Source organism: Archocentrus centrarchus, chromosome 7 (assembly GCF_007364275.1).
Source record: "Archocentrus centrarchus isolate MPI-CPG fArcCen1 chromosome 7, fArcCen1, whole genome shotgun sequence".
NCBI lineage: Eukaryota > Metazoa > Chordata > Actinopteri > Cichliformes > Cichlidae > Archocentrus > Archocentrus centrarchus.
In genome coordinates this window covers 6181556-6199010 of record NC_044352.1, presented here as the reverse complement: position 1 = coordinate 6199010, position 17455 = coordinate 6181556, and the positions used below count along the sequence as shown (strand labels likewise).

Genomic DNA, 17455 nt, shown 5'->3' with positions numbered 1-17455 from the left:
GTTTATTTCTGACTCTTCCTCACTCGTAGATGATGGGAAGATCTTTCATGGCAGTGGGGTTGGAGATGCTTTTGGTCCTCGCTGTTTCAAAGGTGACATCATGGGCTGCGGCATCATGTTCCCACGAGACTACATCCTGGAAGGGGAAGGTGAGAGGAAAACTAGAGTTACGCTGTCACTCAGTAAACATCCCGAACATACAACCCTGATTCCAAAAGAGTTGTGTGGGTCATCTAAACCCAACATTTAAATAAATTAAATAATTACTTGACAATATTTGTCAAGGTCAAGAATTAAGAAGTTCAGAAGGTGACTGACTCATAATCACATAGCCATCCCAGTCTGAAACATTCCCAAAAAAACAATTATTATTTTCCCTAAAATAAATGCATGTTATAGGGACACATTTGACAAATCCGTTAAAGATTAAAACTAAAAGTATTTCCTGTGTATTTTTTTTTATTAGCATAAAATAAAAGTGCAGTTTTAAAATTTTCATTTAGGTAAATGTTATTTTAATGTTGTTTTTTACTTCAGTTAGACTTAGCTATTATAACCTGATAGATTTCAGTTATTCAGCAGTTCAGGGGTCCTTTGTTTTGTATATTTCATTTCATAATGCTCCAGATGTTTTCGTTAGGCGACAGATCCGGACTGCAGGCTCCAGTTTAGCTCCCTGACTCTTGTCGTGAGGATTGGAGTATGTGCAGAATGTGCTTTGGTATTGTCTTGGTGAAATAAGCAAAGATTTTCTTAAAAAGATACCGGATGCCAGCATAACCTGTGTATGTTTTCCAGCATTAACAATGCCTTCACAGATGTGAAGATACCCACGCCACATGTACTAATGCATCCCCATACCATCACGGGTGCTAATTTTTAAAATTTTGCACTGATAAAAAGCTGCACGGTTGCTGTTTAACCCGGGGGATGCATCACCAGCGATTTCCAGACAGATATCAGATACTGATCGGTCATACCGCATCGCTGGCAGCATTTCTGGATCTAGTTTGTTTTTTTTTCCCCCCTTAACTTTTCTGGATGCAGCAAGGAGCTGTGTTCCTGAGTCCATGCTGTTATTTTCACTACAGAGTCGTGTCTGTTTTTAATGTAGTGCAGCTTTAACGACTAATCAGTTATTCAGTGTTAGTGTTTGGCAGACAGAGATTCTTGTTGATTCACTCAGTCTTTGAATGATAATATGAACTGTAAATGATGAACATCTGAGAGGTGTTATTCATAAATGATTGGCCTATTTGCCCACACAGTCTCCAGAGTGATGAACTCTGGGCCTTTCGGGGGTGCTCTTTCTTTACCCTCTCATGTAGTTGGCCTGTGGCCAGTTAACCTCACTCACTGTGAGAGTTTCTGCCAGCAGTTGTTATTAGAAACTTTTCCAGCCTATATATATAAAAAATTCTGAATTTCAAAATTTGATATGTTGGTATTATGTACTCCCTTCATTTAAAAAAAATATAGAATTTTGTTTTTATTTGCAGTTTCCCATTATTTTCCAGACAGGATTTTACTCATTGCAGTTAAGCATTGTGTTGCACATGAGAAAGAAATGTATTCAAACTGACAAATGGCCTCAGACAGCAGTTTGTCGTCTAACCTTATCTGCCTTGCTACACTCTGTTACCTGATTTGATGTTTTATAAGGGAATGATTGTGAATCAACAACTGCAGCCGCAACTGCAGCTTTTTCTTAACCGCGCAGTTTTGTGCTTTGTTGTCAGGTGACACAGATGACTGGGATCGACTGGACGTCCGCCCAGGTCACGCCAGGGTCCAGAATGTTCTGTACCTCAACGACGAGGAGGAAGAGGAGGAGGAGGAGGATGGAGAGGAGGCAGGAGAGCAGGAACAGGAGGGCAGGAAGGTCACGGTGAGGAACAGTTTTAAGTTTTAAACACAACACAACTCTGTTTAACTTTTGCTACACGTATGTAAGGTGAGGTATGCACGTTCAGTATCTTCACCAGAAAAGGGGGATTCAGTGTTGCACTCAATGAACCATCAGTCCTCTGCAACACTTACTGTGTGGAATAGCCGAGCTCCGTGTTGATGCAAGTGCCAAAAAACCCAATAAGATTAATTCATTTAAGGGTTCATTTATGGCTTCCCAGAGGATCGTGCTTCAGTTTTGGTGACTGACATATTTTACCCAGGTAGGGCCTTTCTAGGTTTTCTGTGTAGAGTTTGTATGCTCTCTTCTTGCTCTGGTTTCTCCCACCATTGCATAACATGCTAGGTTAATGCTGCCTATGTCAGCAGGGCTTTCAAATTATGCCGGCGCCAGGCACGTTTTCTGCCTACTCCACCACTCTGTGCCGTCTACTTTTTAATTTTCCTAAAAAAAAAATTTTTTGCACCATCCGCCGTCTCCATTTCCACCGCCACGTGGAAACGCGTGGCAATATTTACATTCTTTCAATCTGAGCCATTTGATTGGTTCACGACTGCCATGTGACTATTCATATCGTCTGCTGTCGTCATAACGTTGATATATTTATGGGAGTACTGAATGAAAGTCTTTAAAAGTAGTAAAATTTAGGGGATAGTACTCATAAAAGCGAAACAGATGGGAAAAGTGAAGAATCAATATCAGGACAGAAACATCCAATGTCCTAGGCCAGGGCTCTTCAACTCCAGGCCTCGAGGTCCAGTGTCCTGCAGGGTTTAGATGTGTCCCTGATTCAACACACCTGAATCAAATGGCTGAATTACCTCCTCAGTATGCAGTCAAGTTCTCCAGAGTCCTGCTAATGACTTCTATATTTGACTCAGGTGTGTTGAAGCAGAGACACATCTAAAACCTGCAGGACACTGGACCTCGAGGCCTGGAGTTGAAGACCCCTGATCTGGGCAAAAGTGAACCCAGGGGAACCATGTAAGATTATCTATAGCTTCCTTAAAAGCCTTTTATTAAATTTTCCAGGGATTCTAGTATAATTAACTGCATTTGTTTTCCATTTTTCTTCATCTTTAAAAAAATTTGAACCGACAAATACAATTTTTATGTACTTGTCAGTTCAAATGAGGTCATAACCTGGATACTGAGTGTGGGTGGGGTTGACGCCCACGGAGGACAGCAAAGGTCTCGGTCATAAGGTGCCTGCTACTTTGGCATGCCCCCCTGCTACTCCAAAACAATTTGAAAGCCCTGTGTCAGCCCAGGACACTCTTGCAAAAGAGATTATTAATTGCAAGAGTTTCACTTCCTAGTTAAATAAAGCACTGCACCCATAAAGTTTATGAATTAAACTATATAGTCAGCTAGCATTGCTACTGTTAGCTGGTAACTTTGCCCTTGAACACTCCCATCTAAAATATGGTAACTGCTGGCTCACAAAAAACTAACATGGCATCACTTAAAATGCTAGTTTGTGGAGTTTAAAACCAATGGGTGCCAACACAGTGGAGTCATTTTTGTGCCCATATTTGAAATGGGAAAATAAGTACTCTAATTTGAGCTGGTTTCAGCCTCTGCCAATTTCTCAAGGAATGTTAATCCGCTAGATGTCCCCAACTATATATTTTAGTTGTTTGGTACTGGGCAAATGCTGTACAGTTTTTTTTAAAAGAACTATATACACAAATATAAATTGGCTGCATCGTCTTAAAAAGCCCTTACTGCACATTTAGTAATAAAAAACAGTATGAAATTGTCTTAAATGTGGTTTGGATGGGCTTCATTTGTTATTATAGTCACATCACTGTAAGAATTCAATGCTAGTGCATGTTAAGGTGGTACTATTTTTTGGACAGTGCTTTTTGTCCCACACTGCTTCAGTGATCTGGGCTCTGGGGAAGCCATGACTGATGGTGCTCCATTGTGTGTTTTTCTATCCAGGTGTGCTTTTACTGCACTGACAATGTGTTTGGGATGATTGTAATGCTGAAAAATGAAGCTGTAACCAGTCAGATGCTTTCCACACAGTACTGCATGGTAGATCAAAATCTGATGATACTTTTCTGCAATCATAATTCCATCAGTTTTGTCAAGATCTCCAACACCACTGACTGAAATGCAGTCAAACCATCTCAGATCCTCTACCTGGAGATGGCTGTTGACAGTCACAGCTGTACCTCTCTCCTGACCACCTCCGTACAATACTGTCAACGATTTGAACCAAAAATTTCAGATTTCGATTCTTCACTCCATCAGACCTGCTGCCACTGATTTTCAGTCCAGTTCTTGTGTGATGTGGCACACCTCAGCCTTTTCTCCCCGTTTCCCTTCCTTAAAAATGGCTTCTGGACAGCCACCCTTCCATTGAGACTATTTCTGGTTCAGTGAACAGTAGATGGATCAACTGAAAGGCCAGGTGCATCTCTCAGGTCCTGTGTCAGGTCTTTATTGGATTTCTGTTTCTCAAGAACAAGACTTTCAGATACTGCATTACATTGTTTTTTAGGCCGCCCACTTCTTTTGTCCTCCAGTTTCCTCAGATTTTTTTTAAATACACACTGCACACCATGCCAAGATACACCAAGTTTTCAGCTAATACCTCTTTGGGAATCGTTTTATATAAACTGTGTTACCTTTGACATTTTTTGTTGATTCAACTAAAGAAATTAGAACAAATTGTGTTTTTGTGATGAGTGGTTTAGCAAACAAAAACAAAACATTCCTCTGAAAATCGGCAGGTTCAAGAACTGGACTGAAAATGAGTGAGAAAGCAGTAAATGTCCAAAGAGAAAGTTTGAAAGATCTTCAGAAAGCTGGAGAACTATTGCTCAAGACCACTTTAGAAATTTAAGGGAGGGGGACAGTTAATGAACAGTTTTTACACAGTTCTCAGCCAAATATAATTTTTTTCTTATTCGCTTTTAATCTTACATCCATGTATTTACTTTGAAAGAGTATATTTACCACTTTTTCTGTGTATTTTCTTCTCGAGTTTGGGCTTAAATGCCCTAAAGTGTTAAATTGAACGTGTTTATACCTGTAGACACCCTTAAATACGGTAATGGAAGATGACCGTGGGTGCTGGGAGGAGTTTTTAGATCATGAGCTCTGCTGTAAAAGCTTGTTATTGTGTCTGTGATTGCCTGAGCATTCATGCTGCTATCCATGATTTATCACAGCTATGATATTTTCCATTTGCCTGCAAGAACCACAGAAGTCTCAACAAGTATCCAAAGTCAGCATTGTTGCAGTAAGATCTAAATTAATGTCGATTCAGGGAATTAAGAAGGCAGTATACACTTGTTTGTGTCTAATTTTTCATGTCAACCAGCCACTATGGGCAAGCATCTGAATGTGTAAATGTGAACATTGGGGCGGTGACCATCTTTGCAATAACACATGACCTCTCATGAGCCAGAATGGTGGCAGGAATTCATTTCCCCAATTTCCTTTTGTAAGAGTACAGCCTGAGTCATAAAGATCTACCTTTTGGCAACAGGACGAGAGTCAGTGAGAGCTGCAGCAGATAGTTTGGCTCCAGATGGATTACATGAAGAGACAGAAAATGCTGAGAGAGGCCAAATCCTCAGAAGAGCTGTGACAAACTCTCCAAGATGCTTAGTGAACAACCTTTCCCCGTATATGCTGAAAAATGTTCATCTGTATTGAAGATAGCTTGCCGATTATACAGCAGAGGGTGGCCACTGCAAATACAGATTAAATTTTTTCTCTACTTACTGCAAGTGAATCGGTTTTTGAAAAAAGGCCCAAAGGGCTGGCTACATAGTAATCGACTAACGTTGATGTTGTGACCAGAGACCATGAAAGTCAGTGAAATTCAGTGACTTGTAGCAAAGACTCCTGAAACAAATGGGAGCGTGTAATGGGCAAGTTTCCAAATTAAAACTTGTGACTCAGAACAGGAAGCGGCCAGTCTGTCCATTGCCTGTTTCCAGACTACCTAATGTCCCTACCTCCAGTTTCTTTAGTTCCAGCTCGCTCCTCCTTCTCTAGCTGGAGGCATGGAAGATGCACCATCAGCACCAGCTTTGCATCCATTTTTGCCAACACTTGGACAAGATTTAGCAGAGTAATTGTTAAATTGACAACGTAACACAGAGAGCTACACAACCAATGCAAGCCCCGTTTTTAAACCACACCACACTTTACCTGGAGCATGTTGGGCTCCTCATCAGGGAATTTATCCCTGCCCAGGATTATTCCAAAAAATAATAAAAGGCTAAACAACAAAGAGTGCCTGAAGAAAGAACTTAAAAAGCTCAGCTGGACACTCACCTGACTTAGGTTGTATACTCCACAGGTAATACCATGTTAGCCACCAATAAACAAAGTATATCAAAAACCAAATAATGCAATTTCCAGGCCTTCTCTGGATGAGCCACCATTTGTTACATTCTCCTAAGTGTCCAGGGGGTGTGGGGGGAAGTAACAAAAAGCGACTAGGTTGAAAAAGGACACAATAGGACAAAACTTGCAACAAAATAAAGGTTTTTATTAATAATTAAACTAAAATAGACAAACTGCCACCTCCACCAAAAGCAAGAAAACAACAAAAACCAGCAGCTGGAAACTAAACAAAGGAGCAAATCAAGAAGGCTAAATCACCAACACCCTTCTCTCCACAGAGCAGGAGTAAGCAACAGCATACTTGTGCAGTTCACAAACTGCAACACAAAAAGACTCTCTGGCGCTGGATCCTATCCTCTCCCTCGCCTTAAGTACTCTAGTCCAATTACTGAGGAGAATCAGCTGCACAGGAGGGTGGCACTTAAGGCAGGAGTAAGAGCAAGACACCCATGGGGGCAAAACCACAGCAGGCCCTGCTAGAACCGTATCAGTTAGGTTTAGAAACAAGGTTCAAACAACAGTTACCATTTCTTTAAAGCACTGTTTTCTTGCTTGCCATGGTGACCTGTCCCTGGTGAATGGTCTCGACATCATATGTGCTGCAAACACAAAATATACTTCCTATTGAAATACACTGTATTGCCAAACGTATTCACTCGTCTGCCTTCACTTGCATATGAAGAATTGAATGCCACATCCCATTCTTCATTCACAGGGTTTAATAGGATGTTGGTCCACCCTTTACAGCTATAACAGCTTCAACTCTTCTGGGAAGGCTTTCCACAAGGTTTAGGAATGTTTATGGGAATTTTTGACCATTCTTCTAGAAGTATATTTGTGAGGTCAGACAATGATGTTGGATGAGAGAAGGCCTGGTTCACAGTCTCTGCTCAAATTCATCCCAAAGGTGTTCTGTTGGGTTGAGGTCAGGCCTCTGTGCAGGCCAGTCAAGTTCTTCCACACCAAACTTATTCATCCATGTCTTTATGGATCTTGCTTTGTACACTGGTGTGCAGTCATGTTGGAACAGGAAGGGGCCATCCCCAAACTGTTCCCACAAAGCAGGGAGCATGAAATTGTCCAAAATGTCTTGATATGCTAAAACATTAAGAGTTCCTTTTACTGGAGCTAAGGGGCCGAGCCAACTCCTGAAACCCCCCCCCCACCAAACTTTACACTTGGTAGAATGCAAATGACAACCGCCAAACCCAGACTTCTGCATCAGATTGCCAGATGGAGAAACATGATTCATCACTGCAGAGAATACATCTCCACTGCTCTACAGTCCAGTGGTGGTGTGCTTTACACATTGCATCCAATGCTTTGCATTGTGCTTAGCGATGTAAGGCTTTGATGCAGCTGCTCGGCCATGGAAACCCATTCCCTGAAGCTCTCTATGCACTGTTCTTGAGCTAATCTGAAAGCCACATAGTTTGGAGGTCTGTAGCAGCTGACTCTGCAGAAAGTTGGCGACCTCTGCACCTTTACACTTGGTGGCTTCCAAAGTAGGGCATAGCCAAAAAAAATAAATAAAAAAATAAATTTGAGAATAACTCCTATAAATGATCATGATACTGTTTAAAAGAAATCTCCAAACTAGATATTGAGACCATAAAGATATCAAGAAATTGTTCACCAAACCCATAAATCGAATGAGAATTAAGGCCATTTTGTCACAGATTTCTATACATTCAGACTTTTCCATCCAACTAACTCAATTAAATATTGGCTTCACTTTTCAGACCCTTGGGCTATTTTTGTCTCTGCATACAATAATGTAATGCAGCTTTGGATAATCTAATTTATTTCTCCTCATCACCTCTGCCCTTCACTCTCCTGCTTGTGACCTGATGTCCCATTTGGGACATCACGACTGATAGAGAAAATGTCCCACATTTTGATTGGCTCTATTTTTAAAAGATTGAATACATTTCACTAGAAATTATATGGTCCAAAGATGACTAAGAAAAGAGCTTGAAATAAGTCCTCAGTCAGTTTGTTAGGTAAACCTTAGTTTTGTCTTCAGAACTGCCCTAATTCTAAATGGCATAGATCCAAAAAGATGCTGGAAACATTCCTCAGAGATTTTGGTCCCTACTGACATGATAGCATCATGCAGTTGATACCACCAGCCCAAATCTTTAATACAAGGCAGGATAGATCCATGATTTTATGTTGTTTATACCAAAATCTGACCCTACCATCCACATGTTAGCAAAACTCAAGATTCATCAGACCAGGCAACATTTCCCCCGTCTTCTATTTTCCAGTTTTGGTGTGCCTGTGCAAATTGTAGCCTCAGTTTCCTGTTCTTAGCTGACAGGAGTGGGACCTGGTGTGGTCTCTGCTGCTGTAGCCCATCTGCTTCAAGGTTCAATGTGTTGCATGTTCAGAGATGCTCTTCTGCATATCTTGGTTATACTGAGTGTTTGTAATGAGTGATTATTTGATTTTTTGTTGCCTTCCTGTCAGCTCGAAGCAGTCTGCCCATTCTCCTCAGACCTCTGGCATCAACAATCCAGAGAACTACCGCTCACTGGATATTCTCACCTTTTTGGACCGCTCTGTGTACACCCCAGAGGTGGTTGTGTGAGAAAATCCCAGCAGATCAGCAGATTCTGACATACTCAGCCCAGCCTGTCTGGCTGCAACAACCCTGCCATTTCCTTTACTAGATCAATGCCAAGGTGGAGCATCACTATTGCACGAATGCAAGTCTGTCAAATAATTACGACATGTAACGCATGAATTTTTATTTCTGGACACAGATTTTTTTTTTTTTTTTTACATTTTTCCTGCTGGGCATGATTTTTTTCCTCGTTAGACTCATTTCCACTGATTTGCGTTCATGGACACAAGTGAAGATTTTCCACTTTTAAGAAAGGTGGAAAGATCCACATTTGTATTTGTAGGCAGATTGGCAGTAACATGAAGCGTTTTGACCCACAAGTGACCACAGTTTGAATCCCGCATACACTCAGTGTTGGGACTGGCTTTGTAGACCTCAACACAGAACGGAGTCATGCCACCAACTGTATAAGGATTACAAAAGGTTTATTAAATAACAATAATCTTGATGTGTGTAAGTCCATATCAGTGATGTCATCTCATCCATGCACTGCTTTACAAGTGTGTAGAATGATGTGTGTGCAAAACCAGATGAAGATAATTGCTCAAAATAACCAAACGGGGGTGCTGTGGCGGTGAGATGCCACACGCAGTGTCACAGGCGCGAACGTGGGGCCAAGGCCTCGAAAGGCGTGATTTAAGCCCTGATCACGGGCCAGGTAACACCGTAACACTCAGCATTAGTTACACACCTCGCATTTTCCCACCAAAAACTGCTCTTTGCCCCTCATTTAATTTATAGGAATCTGGTCACCCTACCTGTAACCTGAAACTCCATCTCAGTGCAGCATCTCGATGTGTCTCGATTTATGTTCCGTCTTCGTTCCTCTCTCCTCTGAGTGCATATTAGGAATTGAGACATCCTTCAAGATGAGATTATAGAGACATGATGGCACATTGCTGTTTTTCTCGCTGCATTAGCGCCACCTGTTGATCAGTAGAAATGTGAATCAAAAGAGAACCGTTAGAAAGCATTCCTGAGGAGAAAAATATCTCTCCTCAGCATTCGAAAACTCCTCAAGGTACCTTTAACCTATTTATTTTCTGGCAGCTCTTCACGGAGTGCACTTCGCAGCGGGATCTCAGTCATTATTTTATATTACTTACAACAGAAGAAACCACAGCAACTTGCCTCACAATGATTACTTTCATATTCGTGTGTAACATGGCTCCTATGGGAACCATTGCTCCAGCCTTCATATTGCAACCCACATGCATGCACCGTCTCACCACGCCTTTCTGTAATGTGCAGTAGCTCTCTGTACGCTCTAATCATCTAACTTCATGTTCCAACTGTTTTTTTTTGTGTTTTTTTTACTGTTTTAATTACTGCAGTTCTTTACTCTGTCTTGACTCGTAGCTGCTTGGCTCGCTCGCCTGCACAGTTGTGAAAGCAGAGGCTGAGGGGTCATCGAGCGGGTTTGAGCACTGAAACCCAAGTGAGTGAGAATAGAACAGGCGTAATCCATGGATCTGTCAATATTTACTCAGCAGGAACCATTAGTCTCAATGCACCGCTCCTTACACTGCGCCGCCACGCCGCTGCTGTTGTTCAGCCTAATGAAGTATGTTTCCCTCACCCTTCATCTCTAATTAAATAGGCTAAGCCGTTCTTTTTCGAGTGGGCGGTACAGTAAATGCTTGATATGTGACTCAGTTGGATTTTTTGGAGACGCACACTCGACAGTACTTTGCTTGTTGTTTTAGTGTGTCGGTATTTGCTCTCAGACTTGGAAAGAAGCTCGCGGTATTAGCATTGAAAAGCTTGTTGATGTTCTTTTGAGAACAGCTGGATAATGTTTGATCACTTGCTGATTTAGTAGAGGCATGTACTGTAAACACTGACCCCCCCTTCCCTCCCTCAAGAAGGCAGACATTACCCTGTCACCCATTTGTTTAACGATATTTCCTAACTGCACATAATTCCTGTTTACAACTGGCATACTGAGTGCTCTCAAATTTTAGTGTCAGCCATTATGCGAAGACTTTCCTTTCACAACCAATTATTCCAGCGCTCCATCAGTAAAAGGCTTATGTGTGTGTGTGTGTGTGTGTGTTAACTCTCTGATGCCCTGCAGGTGTTTTTCACGAGGAATGGGAAGCTCATGGGCCGGAGAGAGATGGTCGTCCCTCCTGGGGGCCTCTACCCCACCGTGGGGATGCTGAGCAGCGGTGAGAAGGTGAAAGTGGACCTGCATCCCCTCAGCGGATGAGCCTGATGAGGGCCCGGCCCTGGGGGAGGCGGGGGGCTTGTGACGCTTTGCAAACAGCTGACCTCGCTGTAGAGCTCACCCACGGTAGCCTAGCATGCTACTAACACTCGCCAGAACACATTCACTTCAGCTGCACTCATGCACATTGCTGTCGTCTTCCTTCCCCGACTTTTATTTATGAGACATTTCACAGCTGTCACGGTGGACAGCCGGCCTCGTGGCTGTAAAGCAGCAGTGACAGGTCCTACGTGTGCTGTGTAGGTTACAGAGTACTCGCTGCAGGAACACACAGCTGCACATCAAAGTGGAAAAACTCCAGAGAGACATTTAACTGTTAATTCTATGCAATCTGCACTGCTATCACCCTTCTCCTCTAACGTCCTCCTGCATGCAGTGTGTCTCTGTAATACTGAGCTGTTAAATCCCTCTCATGAGGTCTGGCACACTTAGTTTATTTCATTTGTCACAACCCCAAGCAAAGCAGAGCGAGGCCAACAGTTGTGCCGAGTCAGAGCTCGTTGGCAGTTTATGTTTCAGGGAATAGACACCCCCCTTCTCCACCTCCTCTCTTTTTCTTTGTCTCTCTTTCTCTCTCTTTCCTAACCTCTCCACGTCTTCTCTTTGGGTGAGGGTGCCCTCCTCTGAGCGATCGGAGACCTGCTGTTGCCCCACCTCGCTCGCTGCTCTCCCAGAGCTGGCTGGAGGTCAGCAGTGGATCTGTTTCAGTATCTCAGATGTGCATTAACACTCATTTATTTGTTTTGTTTTTTTTGTTTTGTGTCTGGATCACAAGTTCAGTAAACACAACCAAACATAAGACGCTGCCAGTGTGCAGCACAGACGTTTCCTCAGAGTGGATGAAGAGCTTTGTGAGTGTTTTATAGTGAGATTACAAATGAGGAAAAAAAAAAAAACAAAAACGTGTCAGGTATATTTTCTACGAGGAATCTGTGAAATATACTTTTCAGTTTATCTTCTACGTCAGAAGTTCAGGGAACGCGATTTGTTGCACTTATGTGAAACGGAGGCCGTTAAGGGAATACATGCACATACTCGGTGGACAAAATAACAGGAACATCTTCCAGTGAAATGCTGCCTGATGCAACACAACACACTACAGCCATAACAATAACCACAAACTTTAAAAACAACCAAACAAAATGCACCTCTGAGGGTAAAACCTACTCTGAAAACCTCACACAGAAGCATCAGGTGCAGGACGTTTGGATTAGATTGCATCACACTCTACTGTAATGTGATATTTTTACTCCCTCTGCATGTTTGCCCTCAATATGAAGAATTATTTACTATCTTCATTTTCTTCCCCTCCATTTTGACCTCAAAGGTTTCAGTGATATCGTTCTAAACAGTCTGCTAGTTTCTTTCCCTCTTTGTGATGTGACAGTAACTATGATGGTGTTTATTTGCTGCGTGTGCCACATCTGTGTTTGTGTGTGTGTGTGTGGGTGTGTGTGTAGGGCCACCAGCACTTTAATGATGTGTTTGTGTGTCTGCACGGTGAGCAGCAGCAGCACTGGGAGTCTGTGTCACAAAGTTAGATTTCTTTGTGTTTGTGTGACATCTGAAGCTGGCGTGTTTTTAGCCAGTACAGAGTCCAGGAGTAAGATCGCGTTTTTCTGAGTTTTATTTTTTTGCCCATCTACTGATTTCATTTAGTTCAGCTTTAAATTTTATTTAATTTCACGCAGCTTCTTTTCCTGCTTGGTGAAGCTTGCATCAGTTTCTCAGATTCAGTCAGAGGGAGAAAAGGTCGCACTTTAGCAATATTTTTCAAGTGATAAAAGGCAGATGTGGTGACAGACCCAGCAGAGCACTAAAGTTAAAAATCCGAGTCAGAGATCACTCCTGGGGGTTTCTTTCTTGACAGCTTGGTGCAAGTCCAAGAAAATTCACTTTTGCAATCAGTTTCTCCCTCCAAGCTTTTAAAATGTTTGCTTTCTTGTTTAAGCTGTAAAAAGTGTTGTGACAGTTGCACATTAACACTTAGAGTTTAGCCGAATTGGTGAACGCCGGTTAAGTCGAACTTTGCGACACAGACTCGAGCTGAAACGATCCGTGCAGGCGTGATTGTCGAGTTTGTCCTATCACGTCAGTCGGAGCTGGTTTCCACATGTTTCTAATTTACGGTTAAAGGGAGAAAAGTTATCGCCATCATTATTCTGCATCAGCTAAACCAAACTGGTTTCCTCTGCATCTTCCCATTGCTACATTTGCATCCCTGTAAAATAAACATTCCTCCTCGCCTTCCTAAAAGGTGCAAACAGCAGGTTTCTTTGGCATGTTCACAAATTAAATCATCCATAGCTTCATGCAGACGGTGATGCTAGAAATCTAATACACAGGGTTAACTATTAAATCACATCTGCTGGAGAGTGTGTGTTTGTATTTAGTCGTCACGTGTTTGTTTTAGAGCCAATTATGTAAAGATGTAAACATATTTTTTTCCTCACATGCAGGGGTGGATAGAGACTTAAAGCTAGACAGCGCAAAGATATAAACGAGACACCGATGTGGGGAGTATTAGCCACATCTCCATCCAGGGTTTTGGAGTCACGTATATCGAAGTTTACTCAGTACAACGGTTTACAAATAAAAGCTCCGCAGTTCAACCAAATTAGAGCTAAACGCAGTGAAAGTTTTGTAGCGTCTACAAACGCACTCACCAAGAATTTATGTAAGAAAAAAAAAAAAATTTGCCTTGTTGAATTGCACTATAATGGCCTTGTTCATACATGTTGAAACATCAATAAAAGTTCCAGTAATGTAAGAAAATGGTGAATTGTTTTGATTTCCACTTCATGGTGTTGTTGCTCAGTGGATTAGGTAAGCCAGTGTTGATTATAAATAAGTTATTAGTGGCTAAAAATATAGAACGTTAGTGTGACAGTGAACGGGGATCATCCTTTTCAGTGGTGTAATTTACTTTATTACTAAGTATTTCTGTGTTGTGCTGCTTTCTGCAGATGTTCTTTGTACTGCAAATTTTCAGTTACTTCAGATTTTAAATATAAATCTGATAGATTATGCTGTAATATAGAAAATGCTACCCAGCCGTATACACACCCTCCAAAAGTATTGGCGCAGTGAGGTCAGTCCCTTTATTTTTGCTGTAGACTGAAAACATTTGGACTTGACATTAAAAGATGAGACAAAAGATCAACGTCTCAGCTTTTATTTCTAGGTATTTACATCTGGATCTGATACACAGTTCAGATGACAGCGCCGTCTGTCTGAACCCACCCATTTTTCTTTTGAGCAAAGACTTAATATTTAGTTGCAGATCCTTCACTTGGAATAACTGCATCAAGCCTGTGACCCACTGGCATCACTAAACTTTTGCATTCTTTTGTGTGATGCTTTTCCAGGCTTTCGCTGCATGATTTTCTCTCAGCTTCTCAATTGCTTGTTTTTTACCCACAGACAGCTCTCTGGTTTTCATGTTGGCTCCTCCTTTAACTATAAATGCAGCCTGCAGAGGCAAACCCCAAATCTGAAACTGAGCGTGGACATTCAGCGCTGTTTGTTTGAATAATCAGTGTAACAGGACGCACCTGTGCAACAAAACACACCTGTCAGTCACATATTCCAATACTTTAACGCATAAGACAAATCGGTGGGTTCAGACAAAAGGTGCTAATTTCTAAACTGTATTAGATCCAGATGGAAATACCTGGAAATAAGAGATGTTGACCCGTGCGGTCCGATCCAACAGACGACCTGCTGTAGCTCAAATTGCAGAAAAAAGTTAATGCTGGTTCTGATAGAAAGGCGTCAGAATACACAGTGCATCACAGTTTGTGTATGGGGCTCCACAGCCACAGACCAGTCAGGATGCCCATCCTAACCCCATCACCCACTGAAAGCACCAACAATGAGCCTGTGAGCATCAGAAGTGGACTGCAGAGCAATGGAAGAAGGTGGCCTGGTCTGATGAATGGTGTTTTTTTTAAATACATCACATGGATGGCTGGGGGTGTGTGCGCTACCTACCTGGGGAACACCTGGCTCCAGGATGCACTGTGGGAAGAAACCGAGCTGGGCTGAGGCAGTGTGATACTTTGGAAAATGCTACTGGGAAACCTCGGGTCCTGCCATCCGTTTGGATGTTACTTTGGCACATAGCACCTACCTAAGCATAGCTGCAGACCATCTACACTGTTTCATAGAAGTGGTATTCCCTGATGGCTGTGGCCTCTTTCAGCAGGATAATGCACACTGGCACAAAGCAAAAATGGTTCAGGAACGGTTTGAGCAGCACGAGTTTGGAGGCGTTGACTTGGCCTCCAAATTCCCCAGATTGCAATCCAGTCGAGCACTTGTGGGATTTGTGCTGGACAAACAAGTTCGACCCATGTCTGATCTCGAAACTTACAGGACTTAAAGGATCTGTTGCCAACATTTTGGTGCCACACCACAGCACACCTTGTGGGTGTAGCGGAGTCCATGCCTTAACGGGTTAAGGCTGTTTTAGTGGCAAAAGGGGGACCAACACAATTATTAGGCAGGAGGTGATGATGTTAAGCTTGATCAGTGTAAATAGTTAAATTGTCTCCAGCTGCAACATTAAAGTGAAATACACAATGAGTAATTATGGTCCCTTAATATAATGTACAGTCACGTGAAAAAGTTTCCGCGTGAATCTTATTGTGGAGGAATTTTGACCCCTTTCCTTTTTCAGCCCTTCTGTTGTAGATTTGCTGCTGTGCTTGGGATCATTGTCGTGTTGCATGATCCAGTATTGGCCCAGCTTTAGCTGTTGGACTGATTTCCTCACATGGACTCGAGAATACTTCGGTATACAGAGGAGTTCACGGTTGACTCAATGATTGCAAGGTACCCAGGTCCTGTGGCTGCAAAACAAGCCCAAACCACTGTGCTGACAGCTGCTACGAGCTGTTTGTGCCGATATGCCACGTTTGGCAAATGTGGCACTCTGCAATATGTCCAAACATCTCCACTGTGGTCTCGTCTGTCCAGAGGACATTGTTCCAGAAGTCTTGCGGTTTGTTCAGATGCAGCTTTGCAAACCAAAGCTGTGTAGCAGTGTTCTTTTTAGAGCAAAGAGGCTTTCTCCTGGCAAACATGCTTGCAGCTCTTGGATTTTTCTGCAGTTTCTCTGAGCACAGCATGGTCTGACCTTGAGGTCAGTTTGCTGGGAAGGGGGAAGATTGGTAGCTGTCCTGAAAGTTTTCTACTGTAGAATGATGAGACTTCAGATTGTTTGGAAATGGCCTTTACTGTGTAAGATGATTGCTGATCTCTTTCCTCCTTGGCACGGTGTTAACGCACACTTGAATGCTCCAGACCAGCAAACTCCCAAAACTTTATAGAGGTGATCATACTTGCTGATGATCAGGTGACTGATTAGCTGGCTGCTACCTACCTTCTTAATTCCTATGGAAGCAGTAAGGCTGTACTTTTCAGGTACTGTAAAACTTTGGTACCATTAGGCTGCTCCTTGAATAGGATTATGACTCTCACTTAAGAGCATAAATACTTGTTTCACCACTTCACAACAGTTCCTCAGTACAAAGCAACCTTCAAGCTCTTGTAGCTTGTGCAGCTATGCTGAAGCAGATCGCTCCCACACAATGCGTGCAGTTCCACCAGACCCACCGAGGTGCATTTCAGATGCTTCCCAGAGGTAGCAATTCAAGCTGCACCACTAAAAACAGTGCTAGGTCTAGTTCTGATAGCAGCCGGGCCAAGCTGCACAGAGCAAATGAGGAAGGCACACGGAGGGGCTGGTCAAATTTCAAAATAAAAGACTCTGTGCAGACTAAATGAATACATTTGTATAAAAGGCACAGTAACATGAAAATCATACCAGATAGTTTGAGCCAGTTTTGTAAACTGTATGCATTTCTGCATAAATATTCGGATTTCCCGTGGGCCTCACCGTGCCACCCCCCCCACCCCATTGAAAAACTCCTGGAAACACCCCTGCTCCTCTCTGATTGGACCGAGTTCAATATTTTGGTGATTGTTTTCCTGTAAAATCAGCTCCTAATTAGGGATAATGACATTTGTGTATGTTTAGGATCTTAGCAGAACAGTAGGAGGAAGTTTTCCCTGATATTCCCGTCAGTCTCTAACAACAGCGATTTGTCTTTCCCCACTTCTAGATGCCATTAAAAGGTCAGTTTGAGTTATTATAACTGGCTAACTGGGATTTTTGTGGCATATCTGAATAATATGAAACCAAATAAAACATGAGCCAAACTTTAATATGAAAATTAAAAAAAAAAAAAAAAAAGTGTACAGCATCACAGTTTTTGAAAACAATCTTAAGTATGTCAAAAGATCCTCA

General features: G+C 42.3%; 1 protein-coding gene across 2 annotated transcripts in view; it reads left to right on the top strand.

Moving 5' to 3' along the window:
• spryd3 (SPRY domain containing 3) overlaps positions 1 to 13876 on the top strand; it is a 77170-nt gene extending 63294 nt beyond the window's left edge. For both annotated transcript variants that reach the window (XM_030734834.1, XM_030734835.1), the window contains exons 9-11: positions 30 to 149; positions 1740 to 1888; positions 10990 to 13876. In XM_030734834.1, the coding sequence (XP_030590694.1) occupies positions 30 to 149; positions 1740 to 1888; positions 10990 to 11124 (404 nt within the window). In that variant the 3' untranslated portion in view covers positions 11125 to 13876. The remainder of the gene's footprint in view (positions 1 to 29; positions 150 to 1739; positions 1889 to 10989) is intronic.
• The last annotated feature ends 3579 nt before the right edge of the window (positions 13877 to 17455 follow it).